Raw genomic sequence first — 21,681 nt, forward strand, 5'->3', positions numbered from 1 at the left:
ATTTATAGCTGCCAATATATCACGCTGACCTTATTTCAAAGTGCTTTTATTAAGACATATTAAAACTACTAACCTTTAATTTAGAGAAATCTGACCTCAGCCATCCGTTTCGTACGGTGGATAAAATGCGCTTTGGCTTGATTTATTGTGCAACTGATCAATAATACACCCATCGACTAAAGTACGTTTTTAACCTGGTTTCATTCTCATACAGCATTTTGATTAGATTTTACACAGTCGTGCACAAAGATGTTTTCCTATTATTATATTTTATAGCTTTCAATAAAAGTTTTAAAGTGTCACGGTCGACATACTGGCCTTCACACTCTTAGAGAAATGAAATTGAAAAGGAAATAATGAATAGATGAATTTCTCTCATGCAAATAATCAAATTTCTATCTGAAAAAGAAGTGACTTCAATCCAAATGTATTTGTAATGGGGTCATTCTTGCAATCTGTACAGTGTATCACTGGAACTATTTAAGATGCCTTTGCTGAACTTGTAGTTTAAATAACAATAATGACTTGCAGGCGTGCTTATATACAGCTTGAGCTTTGTCACGCATAAACTCAAAAGTTGTATGTATGGAAAGCAGAGCCTCTCTTTGAATAAGAGGATAACAGTGTGATGGACAAGAAAATTAAGTTCAACAATGAGAAATAAAAGCTGTAAAGGAAGGAGAAAGCTTTAAAGCCTTAATTAGCTGTGAAAACTGACATAAATTAAGCCCGCTTTTCTGTCTGTCTGTCTCTGTCTCATCACTGGCTGTACATCTGGACTGTAGACCAGTGCCCTCTGATGGCACCCAGTGGTCTTCCTCAGTAACAGCAGTATTTGGGTGAGATGAAGACGTTGGGAACTCGGCCAGAGGAGGAAAAGGAGGCTTTGAGTGGAGGAGGATACGAGTCGGCCACCAGGACATACAGTCTCAGTTCAGGAGATGGACACTGATCTGGAACGAGGGGCTGGCATTCAGCGCCGTGTGTGTAGCTTTTCGACAGGACTGATAGAGACTGATGGGATGGACAGACTGGAGCGTACATGGAGTTGGCTCTCGTGTGAGGCTGATTTGCCCCTTTTGATTAATGTAATGTGGTATTTTACATTCCACAACGAAGCAAGAGTGCTTCTATTTCAGTCTTAATGAGGGCTGGAGAGAAACTGTGTGTGTATGTACATCCATAAAAGTGTGTATGCAGTCACCCACCGACATGTCTTTATATGTATGTAATACACCGCCTATTCCCTGGGCCCGGTATCGATCGTGTTTCAGCCGGTGCTCGTTTGTTTGAGCAGTGGCAGTCACCTGCTGTGTGTGCTAGACACTGCAGCCGGGGGCAGACGGGGGTTGAAGTGTCATTTTATGTTAGGCAATAAATTAAGCCTCCATTACCCGAAACCCAAGCCCGAAATGAATTTCATCTAACTGTAGATCTCTCCCGTTGCACTTCAGCCCTCAGCCACCACTTCAATAGCGTTCATTTGGAGCGGTGACACGGGTGAAAAACAATCCGCTTTAAAAATACACTGCAACGCTCCGGGTTGGGAGTTTTTCTTTTTTTTCTGACCAGCCCATGAAGGGGGACTCAGGATTGCGGTGTGCTGTGAGATGCTTTGATACACCATCTCTGGGATTTATTTCGATACCTGATAATCCCGAGGAGACGCTTTGCGGGGCATTTACCAGGAAGCATAAATTTGAAAGTCTGTAATTTGACAAAAAGAATGAGAAATAAAATCTGTAAGGGGGAGGGGAGATGGAGTCTGATAGCTGGGGGTCTCTTGAACAGTCTGTAGCCTCCTGCCACAACCTGGGGAGGCAGAGCAAAGAGAAACAGAGGTGATCCTTCACACTCTGCAGGCTGCTTGAATCTGGTGTAATTCTTGTTCTGGTGTTATCTGGTTAGCGGTGTCCTTTGCCAGGGCTAACAGCAGGGTAGGACAAACACACAAAAAGAAGCAATAAAACGTCTATTTGAGAATATGGTGCCTGAAGACTCAAGCTGCGCCATCCTGGTTTGGTTAAGGGACCTAGGTGGTTTGGGACTCCCGTCATCTGTGTTGGCGTGTGCGAACCGTCCAGGATGGAACGTTCTGGCTCCTCCGCTGACACTTATGGCCTGTAAGGTCAGGAAAACCACTCTGAACCACAAGACGGCCTTTCTTTTCGTGACAGTCTCAGGACACTCTGGAGTCTCTCCTCCCCGGTCTTTACCCCAACCGACTGTACAAACTTCAGCCCCTCTTTCTCTCGTCTTTCCCTTGACTCGGTACTAATTAGGATGATGTATGGCTGCGGGCTCTTTAGAAGGGGTGGAATAGTCGGAGGCACTTTGATTACAATAAACAGAGCTGGGGATTTCAAACAAAACCGCACACCAGTAAAAGGTCTCCGTTCACTGTGCCAGGCTGGTTCTTGGGTTTACACAGGTGTGTGTGTGTTCGTGTGTGTGCACACATGCGGATGTGAGCGGGGTGCTTGCGTGCTTGTGTGCACACGTGGCTTTCGATAAATATTGCAGATGAACAATACGGTAACAAATGTCAGGACACTGGACATTTACTCTATAAATCAGACTAAATATCTTTCACAGCTTGACGAGAGCAGCAGAGCCTGTGGAAGAAAATAATCACCAGTGGTGCTGCTGGTACTATTATTGTCTGTGTGATGACTTCTCATTAACAGGTTAACTAATGACAAAAGACTGCATGCCATGGGTGATGTTTCCTCTCACTACATCCGTGTTCTCCCCTGACTTCTGTTTATACGATGCAACTCCACAGTTATCTGTCTGCCACTGTCATGCGTGCCCATCCATCTTCAGTTCTGCTCTGATTGAGTGGCCTTTCCATCCGGTTTCTGCCCGAGGAAAATTATTGGTCTGTCCTCGCAGAACTGGATTTTCGATTTCGTGGTGTATGGCTAGATGTTTGGGCAATGAGTGGGCGGCAGGGTAGGTGGTGGGTGTAGAGGAGGGACAGTGTAGTGTTATTGTAAAAGTGAGTCTAGAAAAACACGCTGAGAAGGGGACGGTTCTTAGGTCACTGCAGGGTGAGAGGTGAAAGAGGACAAGCATCGCAAAGGCTACAGCACACTACCAGGAAGGGTGATGAGTGTATGCATGTGTGACTGTGTGAGTGTGTGTTACAGGCATGTGGTAAAGAGGCACTCTATTTGTGTTCAATCTGCAGAACAAGACAATCTGCCTTTTTATACCGAGTCTCTCTGAATTTACATATATGTAAATCATGTTTGCTTGGGTTTTCAAACACAAACAGCAGGACAGACCATGCAAGACATAAAGACATGATGTGTGTAAGTGGGTGACAAATGAAATGACAAATGGTGACAAATGAAAGGAAAACCTGGATAAATGAGTTAAAGAAACATAACAAATGCAGAGTCCTTTCTAATGGACAAGAGCACTCCCAGAATAGACTGATCAGGGATGGTTATCGTTGGGATCTCATTGATATTGATACACTCTTGCTGATATTATTCTCCATCACTTGGAGCAAAAACTAATCTGTAATAACGAAAACTGTTTCATTTATTTGTGGCGGACTGCCACAATATCAGCACTTGCTGAAACATATTGCAGCTGGACTCTTCATTTGGAGCACTGCCAAATATATATACCATTTCGATATTCAGAGCACCACACTCTCAGAGCAGCAGAGCAAACTCTGTGAAACTGAAACTTGACCATTTCTTAATTCATATAGAAATATAACACTCTATTTCTTAGAACAGCAGGGCTCTCGTTTTGGTGTTGTTTATCTGACCACAAGCTGATTGACTAATTAATTCTCCATTCTGTGACTCAAACTCAACAAACTGCTGCTAAGGAAGAAAAAAAAAACTCTTGACAGCTTATGTAGGGACATATATTAGAAGTGCTTAAAACTGATGCTAACTATGTACTTAGTTAATGACTACTGACTTATTTATAACGAAAGCAAGTGTTACCCTGACGTGACGAGGTCGAGACAGTCACATTTTTATTTTGAGAAATCCCATCAGTATGGGAACTTGGAGGCTGCACTGAGGACGTATGTCTCTGCTGAAGCAGTTAAACACACTGCACTGCTTCAGATTAACAGAATGTTGTATTTGTAGTTGTGTCATGGGGTTGCTGTTGCTACCTCTTTACATGCAGCTACTTTTTTACATTATAAATTGCCTTCAGCTGCATTTTGATTATATTTAGTAAAGCGAGCCCACACTTGAATGTTTTGCCCTGTAAGCCACGACTGGAGAGCACAGAATGTAAACACACGGTTATACAATGTCAAATGTAATTGCCTGCGACAGCAGCTTTGTCATCTGAAGGGGACACTTGATAATTTGAAATGCTGGTTATGTTAGAATTAATTAACGTCACATTAATACTAATAGCAGCATTTTTTGTCCGGGAGCTTATCAACACTTTGGCACTGACAAGTCTTGATACCCATCCCTTTGTTATATGAGTCTGAAGATGATGTGAATCATACGTTGTGGCCTTCACAGTCTCCACATCTCATCCTAAGTGAATACTTGCAGATATTTCTGTAAGAACCTTTTGGGGGATCACGTTGGCTCGTCACCTCACTGAGACACCTTATATTGTGTCTTTCTTTCATTTGTCACCCATCAGCATGCAACTAAGTAAAGGGAAGCCTTCCTTCCAAAAAAAAGAACTTACTTCATTGGCCAGAGCTGCGGCGCTGTCCAGGACGGGGACGGGTTTGCTCTGTTCGTAGTGCTGCAGCTGTTCGTGGATCTGAAAGGACAGATTGTGTTCATCAGTAAGCGAAAGAGAGAGAGAGGAAGGAGGTCAGTGTTGGGCCGCAGAGGCCACAGCGAGGCCTCTCTGAGCAAACACACACACGTGTGAGCAAAGTATGCACACACACAAACCCATGTGCACTGCTACAAGCACACATGTATGAAAACATGTACAGCCTCCATCCTCACCGTGTTCTACTCATGCACACTCACAGTACATCAAAACGGCAAGAAATCTCACCAGAAGTACACAAACACAACTCTTTCACACACCCTCGACTGAGCACAACAGAGTGCTTCTAAGTATTTCAGCTCGCTCAGCCACTGTACAAACAATCCTGTTTTTCCACCATGCATTTGATATGCCCTAGTGGCCCGGTGAGGATTTCCAAATCATTTCAACAGTCTGGTTAAATTGGCTAAACATTTCCTTATCAACCTCAACACTGCAACTGCACAATGTTGAGAGACAAAGCTGTATCTCTGGAGACTTACTAAAATGGAAAGTACGCCTGACTCGTGTGTTAACGTTTACTCATTTACACACACAAAAACACTTCATCACTCAAAAACTGATATGTGGAGCAGAGATGGAATAATTTATACACACGGCCACACGCTTGTGCTCCGGCCTACGCACACACACACGCGTGCACACACACGCATTAACACAAAACACTACAGCAATCCCATTTGCGTTTTAAGAGCAGCTGTGTGAGAATGTGTTGACAGCCTACAGGCTGCTGTCAGGTCCCATCAGAAAACAGACAGCCACTCTTGAGCCTCTTCTCAGCCCAGCATGGTGAAGGGGAGCTGGGCCACGGGGCTGACTGATAGCTGGGCCCCGGTCCTGGAGCCTCCAGCTGGATGTCCCACAAAGCATTCCAGTACGATGGTGGAACAGAAGGCCCTCTGGCTGGAGAGAGTGACAGAGAAGCTCCCGGGCCAACTCGGTGGCCAAATCCACACATGTTGGTGCAAACACACACACATGCAGATGGAGCTGTGTCAATTTGCGACAGAGAACCACTCAGCAGGACAGAGAGTGACAAGAGAAGCAGTTTGTTTGCTGTCACTTTGTGAGCAGCTACAGATGCTGTGCGCAATTAAAACATCTGTTTTTGGATTGTTAGACATAATATTTCCTCCCCACCACACAAACCATTTTAACTAGACGGCACTCCACAGTAGCAGCTCTGTGGATACTGTTCGATGACACAATCACACAAGGCGATCTGTCCTCTCTGATGGCATTCCCATTGGAAATCTTTTTCAGTACTTTGGCTTTGGGCTAGAAATTTTGGGGAAGGTCTGATTAGCAAAAAGATGTGTAGATAGGTTTATTTGAACGTTTTCAAGTTGTCATCTGTCTTTGATAGCCACCAGCTTCCATGATGTCATTCACAACAGTATCAATACGCCATGTCAGCATTCCAAAGGCACTTTCTGGTGACAAAAATGGAGCACAACTATGTGTTAAATGTCATTGCGTATGTACACCCCTCTCTAACCTTAAAAACTCCAGCTCAACTGTTGGCCTCTAACAGGTGGAGCCATTTCAGCTCGACTTATCCACGCAGTCTCCTGTGATAAATCATGACCCGTGAGGACTGTGTCTCAGCCAGCCGAGCAGCCATGTTTCAAGGTCAGCTTAGAGGTTCAAATCCCTGTGTAAAGCCGACATTATTCGGCTATAAAACATGGTGCATTAGGCGCGTCGTGGAGGTAATCTGTCGAAGGCCCGTGGGAGGCAGATGGTTGCTCAGCTCAGCTGTAGAGCGCACAAAGCTGGGACTTGAGGACCCCAGAAGGGATGTGAAGTTAGATAAATGGTAGCGGAAAGAGCAAGCAATACAGAAGGTTTTGGAATGACCTGGAGAGACGCAGGAACTTGCACGAGAGCGGCGATAAGGCCGGGGACAGAGATAGAACTTACAGTACAAGCTCGGAGTGCAGCTGACATACGCCTGAGTATACTCCACTCTTTAAGTGGTACTGAGTTGAACTGCTGTCAGTGTGTTCCATGTTTCATGGCATCATATTTAAGACAGCCACTCAAGGGCAATTCCTGGAAATTTTTTATCCTCATCTGTTTAATTTCACATAGCCACGTCATATTTGAACGGTTACTTCTCTACTGTTCATGAAGTCCCAACAACTCCACCCAGTGCTCCGACTCCTCTGTCTGTTCTTCTACAAAAAGAGGGCCGTAAAAAGCCAGGCAGGCAGCTCCGGTTACTTCATCTGTCCTCATCATCTTTGTAAGAAAACAGATGAAATAAATGAGAGAGGTTGCCAGTGTCTTCAGCGATCCAACATACCACAGTCCTAGTGACATCTGCTTAGGTAGTTGTTGCTCCACCACCTCGACTTACTTAGTTACTGTGGAATTTCTCCTCTGCTCACTGAGCAAACGCGAGATTGAAATGCTTTTATTTACAGTTCAGGACACTTTCCAAGTGCCTGTCCATGACGCAGTAATGTATTTTAAAGTCATTACCCCGCTTTTTGCATAGCGCATTCTCTGTCCCTTTGGTGAGGCTACAGTGCTCCTGGCAAACGAGAGAAGTGGCCTGGTGGAATTAAAAGAAAAAAAAAAACAGTGAGAGACAGTGTGCTACAGCCAAGGAGGGCTTAGCTCAAACCAGAGTGCGACTCCTGGACACACAGCTGAATCAAAGACTGGGATTCTGAAGCTTCTCCGATGAGAAATGTAGTGCTACTTTTATGTAAAATAAGGAAGAAGAGTCGGGATCAAAATGCTCGAAACTCAGGGAGGAAAGCTCCCTGAAGTAGACGCTGAGAAAAGATGAATGAATGTGCACCTTCACTGAAAGCTTAAGAAAAAAACATGCTACAAAAAGGAGCAGTGTGTGTCCTGTCTCCACAGAGGCCTCGGGCTAAGTTGTGTTTGCTTCCAGAAATACCCCGCGGGCTTAAAATACACAGCAACACATGAGGAGAAAAAAAATGTGAAGAAAAACACTAACACGGGTAAGAATTGATATGAAAAAATTCCAACAAGGATGGACTGGAACAAAAACATCACATCCATCTTCGTCTTCCTCAGACGAGAGCTCCAACCACTGCTGAGGATCACTGTTAAGGTTAAGGGTCAGTTACCTTGGAGACCTTTCAAGAAACCTTTCGCAATAAAATTCAGTAAGTCAGACTGTATTTATGTTCTCTTCAAGATCAAAGTGCAACAGCAAGAAGAACAATGACCGCCTCAAGCCGTGATTGTCAACGTGGATGTATAACTAAGGAAAAAAGCCATACAAACACTAATCCAGACACACTACAGCAAGCAACGTCTGGCACAGAAAGAGGGAACAAGCGTGCAAAAGAGGGAAAGTTGATAGATGGAGAGGTGTGCTGATGGAAGGAGAAAGAGAGGTCTGGAGATCACAGGGCTGGATAGTGTTTCTGTTTCTGAGTCTTGCAAAGAGGCTCAAGGCCTCTGGTTAATGTCCACTGCCCAGAAAACTTCAGGTCGGACCGGTTGGGGTTGACGATCTTTCTCCTACTCCTGTTTCTATATCTACCCACCGGAGCGGATCCAGTATCAGGCCTCTGTTAATCCACCCGGGTCCGATCTCTTGGTCTGATCCAGAACACCTTGTCAAGGCACCATGGCCTGGTAGACTAGACCAAGTCAGGGAGACGGGAAGGGGATTACAGACAGACGTGCAGGGCTGCAACTGGAATAGATGTGAAATGATATGTTTACTCAAGGAGCCGAAGCTTTTTCTTGTGTTACAGTAAGTCAGTTAATGAAGTGTTGGCTTTCGCCCTGGTATGATGGCAACAGGTCCTGGACATTGTGTTGTGGTTCATGAACAATCCTGCAGATGACATTACCATTCTCCATCAGTCTGTTGAGGGTACAACTGGCTAATCCTGCTAATTGAGAGTTTACACCGACTAAAATTAGATTCAACCAGCTGTCATCATGGAGCAGATATTGAAAATGACAGCATCTGTTTTGTAGTCAAGATCAGTTTAATCGAATCCAAGTCAAGTTTGAAAGAGGTCCAGTCAAATCCGAGTGAGGACCAAGTCCAAGCAAACTGAGTCCTGTTCAAGACTAAAGTAGGCAATAGCATCTTTCCAATGCTAATATAGTGATTAAGGAGTTATGGTGGGAAGAAATAATCTATATATACACTGTATAAACTCAAAAGCTCATTGGAAACAAATCTAAAATGTAAATAAGTAATATTCCTGACATCTGAGTGAAGTTTAGAAAGTCACTATCAATCCTTCATCCTGTCCACCCCACTCCAATACACCCCACCACAGGTGAACCCTCCTAGTCCGCTGAGGTCGGCTGTAGCCCTGCGCTGGCTAAACAACCTAAACTGTTATTTAATCATGGGCAGCTGAAGGCTACAAAGAAGTACTGAAGCTTGTGGTTGGATATGTTGTAGATGAAATGTTGCTCCACGAGTGACTCAATTTTTGAGTCACTCGTGGCAACTGAAGACCCCCGGGTAAAAATAAATACATTTTAAAAAATCATTTGCACACTATCTAGCTTTAGCTACGCTTACCGGTGATTACCCTGACATTCACACAGAAGCACACATCTGAATTTTGGGGAGATACGCAATTACCAATTTTATGGAGTGTAATGGAAAAGTAATATAACAAGTAGAGTAACGAATTGCTGTTGGCAGGGAGTGATACGTAAAGTAATATTATTACTTTTGAAAACAGTAACGAGTAATGAGTAATAGGGGTGTAAATCACCAGCTTCATCACGATACGATATTATATCGATTTGTTTGGATGGCGATACGATGTTTGCTGATATCACAAAGTCTGTCACGATACGATTTTGATTCGATTCGATTCAGGAGCCTGCGATCGATATGACGCGATATCATATGCCCATCTAACACAATCATTTACATCAACTCACAAAAACAACTAGAATATGATTTGACCATTTTATTTCTGAGCTCTGTTTGTTGTTTGAGCGGAGGCGCGCTTGCCCAGAAATGGTGACACAGACGTGCTATGTGAATTTCAAAATAAATGTGTATCTTTAAGATGACGATATGGATCGATGTTTTCATTTTGCATCGATATAATTGGATCGTTAATCAATGAATCGATGTATCGATGTGGATCAATGTATCGTTACACCCCTAATGAGTAATACATGTTTATAGTAACAAGCCCAACACTGCTCAAGCCCTGGACAGCATCCAGTCAACACTGCCATTAGTGGTAACTAAGTTTACACATCGGCAGCAAATAACAATCTTTTATCATGGCGCTAACACCCCAAATAACGGTACCATCTCAGACATTTCTTCTGTGGTGGTTGATTTTCTAAAATGTAGAATTGTATTTAGACATATAAAAACAACACAGCCGCAATACCAATTTCTCCAGGACACGACTTATGATTCTGTTGATATGCTTCTTCTTTACTTGTATAAGCCATTTAAAATTCTTCTTGCGCGAGACTGGGGCTAAACAGTGCACTGAAGGTCTTGAGGACACTGGGCCTTCAACTGATTAATGGTCAAATATGCCAATGACTGGCCTGATGTATCCACACATTGCTGAGCAGAGAATTCACAAACCCAGCACCTTTCCTTGACCAAGACCCCATACAGAGTGGTGTAGTGCCTGAGCTCGTCTCTCATTTTTTTATGGAAAAAGGTCTGGAGAATGTGACAGCTGATTAAAAACTAGCAGTAGATCTAATGGACAAGAGAAAGACAGAGAGACCAGGGCAGCTGGCCAACATCATGACAGCCACATCATTTAGATAGGGGATACATTTCCTCCTGGAGCTCTTGGAAAACGGAGCAGAGAGGCCCCTGACACGCCTCCATGTATTCTGTAAGGCCAGGACAGCGCAGGACACAGTTACATTTGTGTACATACGAAGACAACCTTGAGACACAGTTAAACTCCCCAGTGGCAGTTTTCTGTTTGTGTTTCAGTCTCTAACTCTGCGCAGTACAAAAACATCACCAAGGGAAATGGCATATATCAATCAAGCAACTCATTCATATGATGTATAGCAGCTATTAGGTTAGGAAGCAAGATCCTGAATGGCTGAGGGCATAAAGCCAGGACAAATGCATCTGACTTACTGAATCAGATTGATTTGAGTACTTTTAAGGCAGTCAATTCAACGTATAAATTTGTGAAGACTACCTTTAAAAGCTCCAGGTGAGCCCCTGATGTCTTCAGGCAGTTCTTGGGCCATGTGGGAGCCATAAATACACTATATGGCACCATGAACCTCATTTTCCATATTCTGTGTATTGCTCCTATGCTCCTTGTCCTATTAAGATTGGCTTCATATCGTGTAGACCTTCTGGTTTCACTTTGAGTCCTTTTTTTCCTTAGGAATACAAAATCGGGGTCAACCAAAGTGACCTGGAATAATGATTGTGGGATCACTCCAGAGATTTTCCTTGATTACCAATACAGACATTTGACTGATAGAATGGGGACTGGTGGATCTGTAGGCCTCTCCTCCTTTTCACTGTCCCCCCCCCCCCGTTCTCTAGACATGGTTCAAGTCATTGAGTTTTAAGGTTATGCAGTAGTCAACGGGCCATACTGCAGCCTGTCTGCTGCACTAAGGAGTTTCCCTCCTCCTCTCCACTGTCCCCATCACAACCTTACCTTTGGCTTCATCAATCGTCTGTGTGTCTAGCTCTTCTGGCTCAATTCAGAGGTGCTTGTTTGTGGACATTAAGCATGATCTTTCGACTTCACGCTGTAGTCGCCCATTAAACTCCTAGGAAAATATCTGGAAGGTGGCCTAAGCGTAGAGTATAACATTGCAAGGAATGGGATTTATTTTGGATTGGAGTGAGGTTTTCAAACCGTAAATAACCACCCGACTTGTGTCAGAAAGAATATTTTCTAGCAACAAATGGCAAGTTGAATCACTGTAACCAAAATCCACACATAATTCTTTAATTTACAATCACTACCACACCAAAGTTTTTTCAATGAGATTACAAGAATCTATGCAGAGTTGACAAACACAGTTGCTCAAGAGGATAGATGAATATGACGGTCACCTCTTTTAAAAGATGGAAGCTCCCTTCTCCAGAGCAGCCTGCAGGTATTTGCTTAACTCCCCTTGAGGGTTCCTGTTCCCCCAAAATAATAAATGCAGAGTTCAGAGGTGACCAGTGCACAGGACGTGCTGACCACAGACAGTATGAGTGGATCTCTGAGATGGTATAGGTTTACAGGCTGAGTCCTGAACCAGAGACGATTAGCCAGATTTTATTGCTGCGTGCAGGGTGTGGGGCTTTAATGACTCACAGAGAGCTATTGCAGCGGGGTGAGAGGTTTAGAACAATTTCGGTTTTGTGATCTTCCTTGGTAATGGGGACCTGGAGCAAGGTATGTTTTGGGGTGTGGAAAGGATAAGATATGTGCCCAAAGGGCAAGTCTATGGCTGTTGTGAAGGAGCAGAGTTGATGGACATTACAGGGTGAGTCATAAAACTTGGAGGGCTACCTAGAGCGCGATCCAGTTATTCATGGGATACCAAGTCTGCTACTCAAGGAATACAGTCCAGTTTGTCTGAAAATGAGCTCATTTACCAAAAATAGCTGAAACTTTCCACTTGGGTACAAGCGTCAGCTGCAGCACCTTTACATGTCATTAAAGGCCTGTAGCGCTTAAGAACAAACTGGCAAGCCCACATCAATGTTGCTGTGCAACAATGTCGCAAGTGCCAAGCCTATTAGCAACTAACAGGAGCAGAATTTAAGGGAAAACTGACTGACCACAAAATGAGGGATCTCGGGGCCTGGCTAAAGGCCTGCTGACAGAAACTTGGTCTTTAAGGAGAGCCCCACCTGAGGCAGGTGGAAATTGAATATTGTATTATATTTCCTGTGGTTTTTTGTGGAGCTGGAACTTGGCAGGGGAACAGTGAGTGTGGTGGAATTTATAGAAAGCACACTTGAGTAACTCCCTTTAATTGAAAAGAGGGGAACTGTCTGCGTCGTTTTAGCTATGCTAGCTATACACGCCAGCGCTCGCATTACATGTCAGCTCTGATGCTGCACCGATGAAAAGTCTGCAAAATGAGGAGGACTTGCGAGCCCTGCGTCCTGCTGAAAGACGATATTAGAAAATATTTGTTTCATCTCTGTGACATAATAGGATTAGGAGGGATGTGAGAGGTTGTCCCAACCGTCTGATGAGGACAGGTGAGGAGAGACAGACAAAAACCTAAATCTGGTTTAACTCTTCATGTAGGTCTTCTTCTTTCTTGTCTCTCTTTCCATCTTTGACACCCCTTCCTCTGGTCCTTCTCTTTCCCTCAAGACAGACTGACCAGAAACTGATGCTTCATAATTACCCAGGTGAGGCTTGAGCGTTTCCATATGAGCGACCTGAGCTGCCGAGCCTGTCAGATTAACATGACGTGTGTGTTTTCTCTCTGCTGTTTAGCCATTCCCAAAGTATCCCCTTCACAGCCTTGTGGAATAGAAGGTGGAATCTGTGGAGATTTGGTAGTGGGGCTTTAGAGGAAGGGGACAATTAAGGTTTTATTAATGGTGTGCCACTGACGTTAGCCATGTTCACCTGAACGTTGCGATGGAGTGCTGGTCTCTGCTGTAAGGTGAGATGGTTGTTCTGTACTTCTGTGTGTGTTTCAAAGTCTCCCTGTCTGTCCATTTGGCTCACGGGCTGACAGGCTGGCTCACGTCTCAGTACCAAGTAGAAAGCAGAGGAAACACATAGTTCTGCTTGTCTGGAGCGGGGCAGTTTCTACTTATGCCTCCACGTTAATGATAAGAGACGCTAAAAGCAGCTCAGTTTCTCTCCATTGAATAAAAAAAGGTTCAAAACAGGCTCGTTGTGGTGAAGAAATAATGTGGTTCTTTGATGTTGCACGGACGTATTTGATCACAAATTTACTACTGTGGCTGCGATTGCGAGACATGACCATAACTCTGTTGTAATTGGGAGTATTTATCCTGCCACAGTAGCAATAATGAATTGGGTCACATCAGCTAAAAGCTTAACTAATACTTACTGAACTGCACTGACAGAGTGAAAGCCACTCAATATCTCCCTGGCACATGAACAGAGTGGTATTCAAATTTCATAATGGCATTTTGGGAGTTTATTTTACTGTTCAACCTCTCTTTCATACACACACACACACACACACACACACACACACACACACACACACACACACACACACACACATCTGACATGTCAGTGTTTGACAATCGCTGAGCTCCATTTTTTGAACTTCCCTTTGTAATCAGTTTCAACAAAAGAAAATAAAACAGGATGGAGAAAGGGGAAACTGTGTCTAAGAACTCGCAGTCTCTTTGCCATTGGTATGGATTGGTACTGCAGATAATTTTTTTTCCTGCTTATCAATCCATCCATCCATCGCTATTTATCTGGTTTGAAAGCTATGCAAAGTAACCCAGAAACTCCTTTTCTCTAGCTACTTTCTCCAACTCCACCTTTGGGATTACATGGCAATCTTAGATCAGATCTAATCCCTCACCTATAGCCTGGGGTCTCCTGCCAAAAGGACATGCCTTGAGTACCTCCACAACAAGTAGGCCTCTAGTTTGCTTGTATCGGATATCTAATTCCCGTGATGCTGCTAGTTAGGCATCCTCCATCTTGGACACATTACAATCCAAAAGAACCAAGTCACTTCACTGTCAGCCCCTGCTGTCAATAGAAAAAATCCACCTGTCACTATTTTCTTACTGTGTGCACCAACCTTGCGCAGACAAGATCACATGTTCAAAGATTAAATAATTGCTGGAGAGACTAAATACTCTTGCTACAAGAGGACCGATCCTTGTCGCACAGATTTAATTTTAATATTCAAGGCTGCAATCTTGTTATTGGTAAATAAACTCACACGGCCACTGATTGATGCTGTATTGACTCATGTTGATGATGATGACGAAATGATGCTTTGCATGTCATCAGTATCGGCCGATATTGGCTTTAAAATGAAATATCAGAACTGGCCAATGTGCTTTTTCGGAATTACACAATGAATGAATATTACATACATTGAAAAGTATTGTATTCATGTCTCCATCTGCTGGAAGGCCATCATGATAAGAGTATGCATGTATAATATGATCTTAATTCCACTACAGAAGAGACTTGATGATCACTAAAATATAGGTAGGGAGAAAAGTGGATATATTGAATATATGGATATTGGTTAGCAGTCAAATGAGTGGTTACATATTGGCACACTGGACATTGGCAAAAAATTGGATATTGCCCTTCACAAGACAAGATGTGACCATATAAGATCAAACATGAGTTTAACACTGCAATTTGTCAAAAAATGCCTTGTGTTATCGGGGACCCACTTAAACGTCCTTCTGTGGATTCTAAAAATCTATCAACATCACTGTTACTGCAAATTCTGTCAGTCACTACACAAGCTCAAAGTCTGGTAGGTAAACCCAAAGAAATGCAGTCGATGCTGCACTGATCTGCCTTTTGATGATTTATTCCTCCCCAAAAATCACTCACCTTTTGTATTACAAACTATCTTCTATACAGAATTTCGGTTACATCTTAACTATTGGGTAAGTGGGAAACAGTAATGGGGAACACTGCCATGGAAAACTATTCACTTTGTGGACATTGTAAGCACAAATTCATCTAGCAATTGGCACAAAGCTTCCTGCACTCCAGGTATAGAGCCTGTGAGGACATGGCACTTTTGTCTTAACAGCCCAACACGTTCTGCTCTTTGAGTTCCTCTTGAAAGTTTAGCCAGGTATAATCAGAGGTGGTTGGAGAGCTAGGTGAATTCTGGGAGCTCCACCCTTCTGCCTGGCTAAATATCACAGAAACATAATGCCACCTTCATTAGCATCATTCTATCTGCCCCACACTGCGCTGTGTTTTCTTTGGGGCCGGCCAGAACGAGAGCCTGAACATGCGCAGGCCCTGCCCATCATTATCCATGTTCAAGAGGCCTTATTCTTCGGCCATCCATAACAATCCAGGCATCAAATGAAACCCTTCTGGTTTCCTCAAGTCCCGACATCAGGGTTTATGCTTCAGCATCTGAGGTATGCCATAATTCAGGCACTTTTACACGCTCACATTGGCGCGTTACAACCCTGGATCCTGAACAAACATGCTTACACAGAAAAGATTTCTTTAGTGGGAGGGGATGAAAATTATGTCCATTTTTCTCCCTCAATCGTCTCTGTGACATAATGATTCTGGCTGGAGAACAAAAGAGACCACCAAAGGGGGAAATATATCATGCCAGCACATGAAAACAATGTCGGGCATTCTTTTAAAATGGAGGCCATATACAAAGGATACAGTCAAATGTAACCAACAATTAGACCATTTTTTTTTTTAGCACACTGAGTAATAAAGCATTCTCAGTTACATCAGTGAACTGGAGAAAGAGCTGCAGCAGTTGTTACATGTATTTGCAGGTTGAACAGTGACTGACAAGCGAGCTCATTTACAGTACAAACCCCTCCTGTTCCCTTTCCAACGGAAGAGACGAAGAAGGAAATTGGCTATGGATTGTGGAGAATCCCAAGCGAAGATGAGGTTAGATCAGACAGACTGAATGTGTTACATTCATTACCTCTGTCTGTCTGCTAGCGTATAAAGATATCAAGTGTGCTCATCTTCTCCCCGAACTCAGCAGGTATCTAGTTTAACAGACGGTAATCGGACCACAGGCACATTCATGCTGGCAGAGGGGGAGTCAGAAGATCTGGGTGGGTCGACTGTTGGAATGACAATAAACTCAGTAATGTATGAATGAGACTGCACAGGAGGAGGTTATATAAAGCTGTGTTGAGCAAAGGTGCAAGTGTGTGTCTGCAGCAGGAAGGATGTGACTGTAAAGGTGAGTAACGTTGACTTAGACGTAATTTTAGAGATTCCAGATCCAGTGTTAAAATAGACACTGACTGTCTGGCCTGAGGCTGTTAAAACGTCTACTACTATTTCAGATTTTATTATTAGGAGTGACCCAGAATAGTCGACTCATTCAGTGATTTGATTTAAGGAGCCTGAATCGACTGCCAATCTCACAAACGAATCATTACAGTTGCAGGAAAATGTGGTTATCCAACAAAGGATCGATCCATTCAGGCTGAATGCGGGTGCTGGATGTCTGATTTTACAGAGAATCGCTTGGTTTCTTCCAAAACAAGTCACTATATCTACCTTATTTTGGTATTAATCTATTTGGCAGAGCACTCACATAAGAATGTCCTCACAGAGTACTAATCATTATTATCATTATTATGTCTCTGCACTGGCGATAGCTGTGACATGAGGTACTATGTTTTTGGGTTGTCCTTCCGTCTGTCGCATTCTTGTGAACACGATATTTCAAGAACACCGAGCACGGATTTCAAATTTCAAATTCATATTTAGCATAAACGTTAACTTGGACTCAAAGATGAACTGGTAAGATTTTAGTGGTTAAAAGTCAAAGGTCAAGGTCATAGTTACCTTGTCTGTCGCATTCTCGTGAACACTGTATCTCAAGAACACCAAGCGGGGATTTCTTCAAATTTCGGCATAAACGTTGACTTAGACTCAAGATGACCTGCTAAGATTTTAGTGGTTAAAAGGTCAAAGGGCAAGGTCACTGTGACCTTGTCCATTGCATTCTCCTGAACACTGTAGCTCAAGGAACACCTTGAGGGAATTTCTTTAAATTTGGCATAAATGTCCACTTTATGTCAGAGAGAAACTGATTAGAGTATGGTGGTCAAAAGTCAAGGTCACTGTGACCTTGCATCAATTTCATTCATATGAGCGTGATATCTCAAGAAGGCTGCGAGGATGTATCCTCAAATTTGTCACACACATTCACTTGGACTCAAAGATAAACTATTAAGATTTTAGTGGTTAAAAGTCAGAGGTCAAGGTCACTGTGACCTCACAAAACATTTGTGGCCATAATTCAAGAATTCATATGCCAGTTATGAAAAAGTTTTACTCAACTGACTAGAATATGGTGGGCAAAGGTCAAGGTCACTCTGACCTCGCATCCATCTCATTCATGTGAATGCGATATCTTAAGAAGGCCATGAGGGAATATTCTCAAATTTGGCACAATCGTCCACTTGGACTCAAGAATGAACTGATTAGAATTTGGTGGTCTCATGTCATAGGTCAAGTTCACTGTGACCTCACAAAACATGTCTTTGGCCATAACTCTAGAATTGATATGCCAATTATGACAAAATTTCACACAAATGTCTAATAGGATAAAATGATCAAGTGATAACAGTTTATATCCAAAAGGTCAAAGGTCAGCTTCACTGTAACATCATAATATTCTGCAAAAAACACTTGTCTGGCCATTACCCAACGTTCTAACTCAGAAACAGAAGGGGAGACATTTGGTCTGATACTAAATTGGTGACACTAATCTTGGGTTCCAAACTTAAAACTGTGCTGATCGTATAAATCGTCTGTGCTGTGGGGTTAAAGATGTGTGTAAAGCATCCACATTTTCACAGAGGTGGATGTAAACTGTAACTGCAACTTGACGGGTTCGCAGAGACATACAACAGCGAGGCGAGAATTCAAGCTTGAACAGTTCTCTGCCAAAATCAGCAGGGGGAGGCGCGTACAAACAGCTGTTTGTGGCTTTCAGCTTTCATCACTCTCTTTCTTTCTCTCTCTATTTAAGAGCAAATCAAAAGTTATGTTTAAAACCACTGAAAGCGAGCAGGAAGTGAACTAAGTGATGTGTTCTGTCCGCTGTCCACTTCCTTTCAGTACTGCGGACAGCGCTGCTGCCGCACCTACAAAATGCACCCTTGAAACACAACAAACAGCACTGAATGGAATACATCCCAAATTAAGACAAGTTCTTAAGTTAAATTAGGAAGACAAAGTGCTTAATTGGGTGTTTCAGCTGGTTTAGTGCAGAAAAAAATTGAGACTTAGTCACAAATGAGAATATAGATTAATGAGCAAAAAACGAAACACGATTTGACTATCACTCAACATTGGCAAGGCTTGACAAATCACATTCAACTATGTAAATTCTTAGTCGGGGACACCCCTGATATTCATTATTGAGATTTAAAAAAGTAAATTGTATCCACATATCTGAACGTAAATAGATGTTCCTTTTCTTTGCTTCCAGGTTGGAATATCATCTCTGAACAAATGTAGGGGACTTATTCAAAAAGGTAGTGAAAATAAACTACTGAGATGACTACATGTTGGTTTAAGAACACAACAACTTGCAAGAAGAATTTGCAAGAACATGATTTTCTGCAGTGCTGGAAATATAAATCACCAGTCTAATGGTAAACATTTATAAATAACTGAAGTGCTTCAACCATGATTGATATGAATTACTATGGCAAAACCAACATGAACATCAAAACCTCAGAAAACATCTTAACTGAACCACTGAGCAAAACTTCAACACATGACTCTAAAAGAAAGAGGTGCTTTTTTTGTTTATTTGTTTTACCTTGACGAGCGATTGGAGGCTTTTCTCCCCGAACATGTCCTGGAGGAAGGTGTTGTCCTCGGGGCGGCTGACATGGGGCTGCAGCTGGGAGGGCAGCGCCGCCAGCAGCTCGTACAGACCTGAGGATGGGGGGAAGAGGAAACAGAGGGTCGGCATGGCAGTGGGAGGTAGGAGTACATGCATGCACAGTCACACACCAAAAACACATGCATAGAAACAGATGTGCGTACATCTGTAGTTTAATAATACATAAAAGAGAACATAAGTGCTGTACATGTGCAGGAATACAAACACACACTCTGGAGACGGACAAGACAAGATTAATAAACATACACATGAATGCCAACATGAGGGCTTATACAGGCTAACACACACACATGTCATTTTCATCTATGTACGCTATGCTTCTTTGTCTTGTCCTCTGATGCACCCGTCCAAATACACACAACAAGAAAATAAACACACCTCAAAGTGCCACAAACTACAGAAAAACCACCCTAACGCCACTCTGCTGCTTGTCACTGGAAGGAAAGGAAACATAGAGGCAATAAAGCATTTCCCTCCAGCCTCTACTTCCTGCCATTGTCCCAGCCTTTCCTGTTGTTTGAGGAACACTGCTGTCCCCAATCAGAAACAACTCCAGAAAATTCATTTCAGACAACAAGAAAATTCCACTTTTTGATCTGTTGAAAAATTCAATATTAAGCTGCTTTTTAAAAACTAAACAGATGGCACACATGCCTCGGGAGGCTTTCCATCCACACATCCTTCTTGCCTGCAAACAATCAATTTCTGGAGTAAAGTGCACGTGTGTTTGCTAAACAGAAGTTTTGGAAGCAGCTCTCAGGATGAATTCTATGTGGCTGCTTATGTCAGTGTTTTTTATACTTAAAGACAGGAATTGAAGTGTTTGGAAATAACCTTTTGCACTGACAGGAACAGGATTTAGTGGCATCTAGTGGTGAGAATTTGAGATTGTAGCAACCAGGTGAACTCTGGGTTTTAATTCCTTTAGTGATCATTGTTCAGATTTTTGCTGGAAGCTAAACCATGCGCAGAGATCTTTTCCTCTCAGAAACAAACAAACCAGGTAATTAAAACCAGTAAAACCACTGAATAAAGCAGTTTCACTTTACAAATCAGCATTTCTTAAAGGCTCCTCGGCCTGTTGGAGATAGGTCGCTTGCCCTGTACCTGCTAATGTGTGCTCACCATTTTTTGTCTGATAACTGAAGGTGTGCTCGACTTTTTTTCTGATCGCAGTACTCTTAAATGTGGGTGGTATTCACAGCTCCATCTTTTAGTACCAGATCTGTGTGCTAGGTAACACAACAGAGGGAGGACCAAACATGGGGACGGTACGGAACGGTTCCATTGGTACCATCCACAACTTTTCACAGTGGAAATGGAAAAAATGCGTACCTGAACCGTACTGTACTGCTCAGTGGAAACAGGGCTATTGCGGACTCTATGGATAAGGACCCACTCCCTATGTAAATTTTGTTTTCAGGTTAAATTCCATTTCTGCCAATATACCCCCTAAATCCTACTCACTGGACCTTTCAGAGAACTGAACCCGAGGTAAGTGAAGTTAACAGGCTTGGCTGTACACCAGCTGACGTCATGAGCTCACAAGGACAGTGGACATTTGCATTTATCCAGGCCTGTGTGGCCCATATACAAGTCATCACCATGGCAGGAGCAAAGTTTGCTGGTGACAGTGAGAAAAATGGTGCATAAGTCACAGCTGAATCTGAACCCCTTCAGAACGACACATGCTGAAATCTGTAAGGCCATTTGGGGTTTGCTAACCCGGCCTATAAATGAAATGAATATTTCAAACATCAGTTTAGAGAGAAGCGGACTGGGGAGCTGATGGTTTCAAGATTAAGCAGAGGGGAGGTAAAGCACTCAGAGGGAGGGAGCTCAAAACCAGTAAGTGAGCGGGGTCCCTTCCAAACATAACAGAGCCCTGGAGCACAACTGACGCAGAGTAGTAGCAGATACTTGTTTGTTGCTCTGTTCTGGTCTTCAGGGTGGCTATGATCCACTAAACCTGGGGATACATTAAAGGTCAGGCCCATACAGAGCGCAGTCAAGCTGGGTTATATGCATCAAAGACCCCTTTATAAATGCAGCAGAAAAAGGCCCCCCAGAATCAAACCCCTCAAACACAACCACACGGTGCTTGAAACCCTTTGAACTACTACTGATCATGTGAAGAAAACTCTAAACACATTCACGGCGGAGCCATCGAAACGTCAAAACAAACTGGAGCGGCTTGGCTACCTCACTGAGAGTGTCTTTCATCAGAGGACAGAGCGAAAGAGAGGAAGGAGGCAGAGGAAAAAAAAAGGCACCACAGACGCAACTGGAGTAATTCGTAGCTGAAAATGATTGATTGAAAACAAT

General features: G+C 43.1%; 1 protein-coding gene across 2 annotated transcripts in view; it reads right to left on the reverse strand.

The window, feature by feature from the left end:
* Positions 1–21,681, reverse strand: part of mpp7a (MAGUK p55 scaffold protein 7a) — a 179,506-nt gene that overhangs the window by 102,870 nt on the left and 54,955 nt on the right. For both annotated transcript variants that reach the window (XM_050057012.1, XM_050057013.1), the window contains exons 3-4: positions 19,270–19,388; positions 4,690–4,767 (exon numbers count right to left, since the gene is read on the reverse strand). In XM_050057012.1, the coding sequence (XP_049912969.1) occupies positions 4,690–4,767; positions 19,270–19,388 (197 nt within the window). The remainder of the gene's footprint in view (positions 1–4,689; positions 4,768–19,269; positions 19,389–21,681) is intronic.

Source organism: Epinephelus moara, chromosome 11, assembly GCF_006386435.1.
Source record: "Epinephelus moara isolate mb chromosome 11, YSFRI_EMoa_1.0, whole genome shotgun sequence".
In the NCBI taxonomy this organism is placed as follows: domain Eukaryota; kingdom Metazoa; phylum Chordata; class Actinopteri; order Perciformes; family Serranidae; genus Epinephelus; species Epinephelus moara.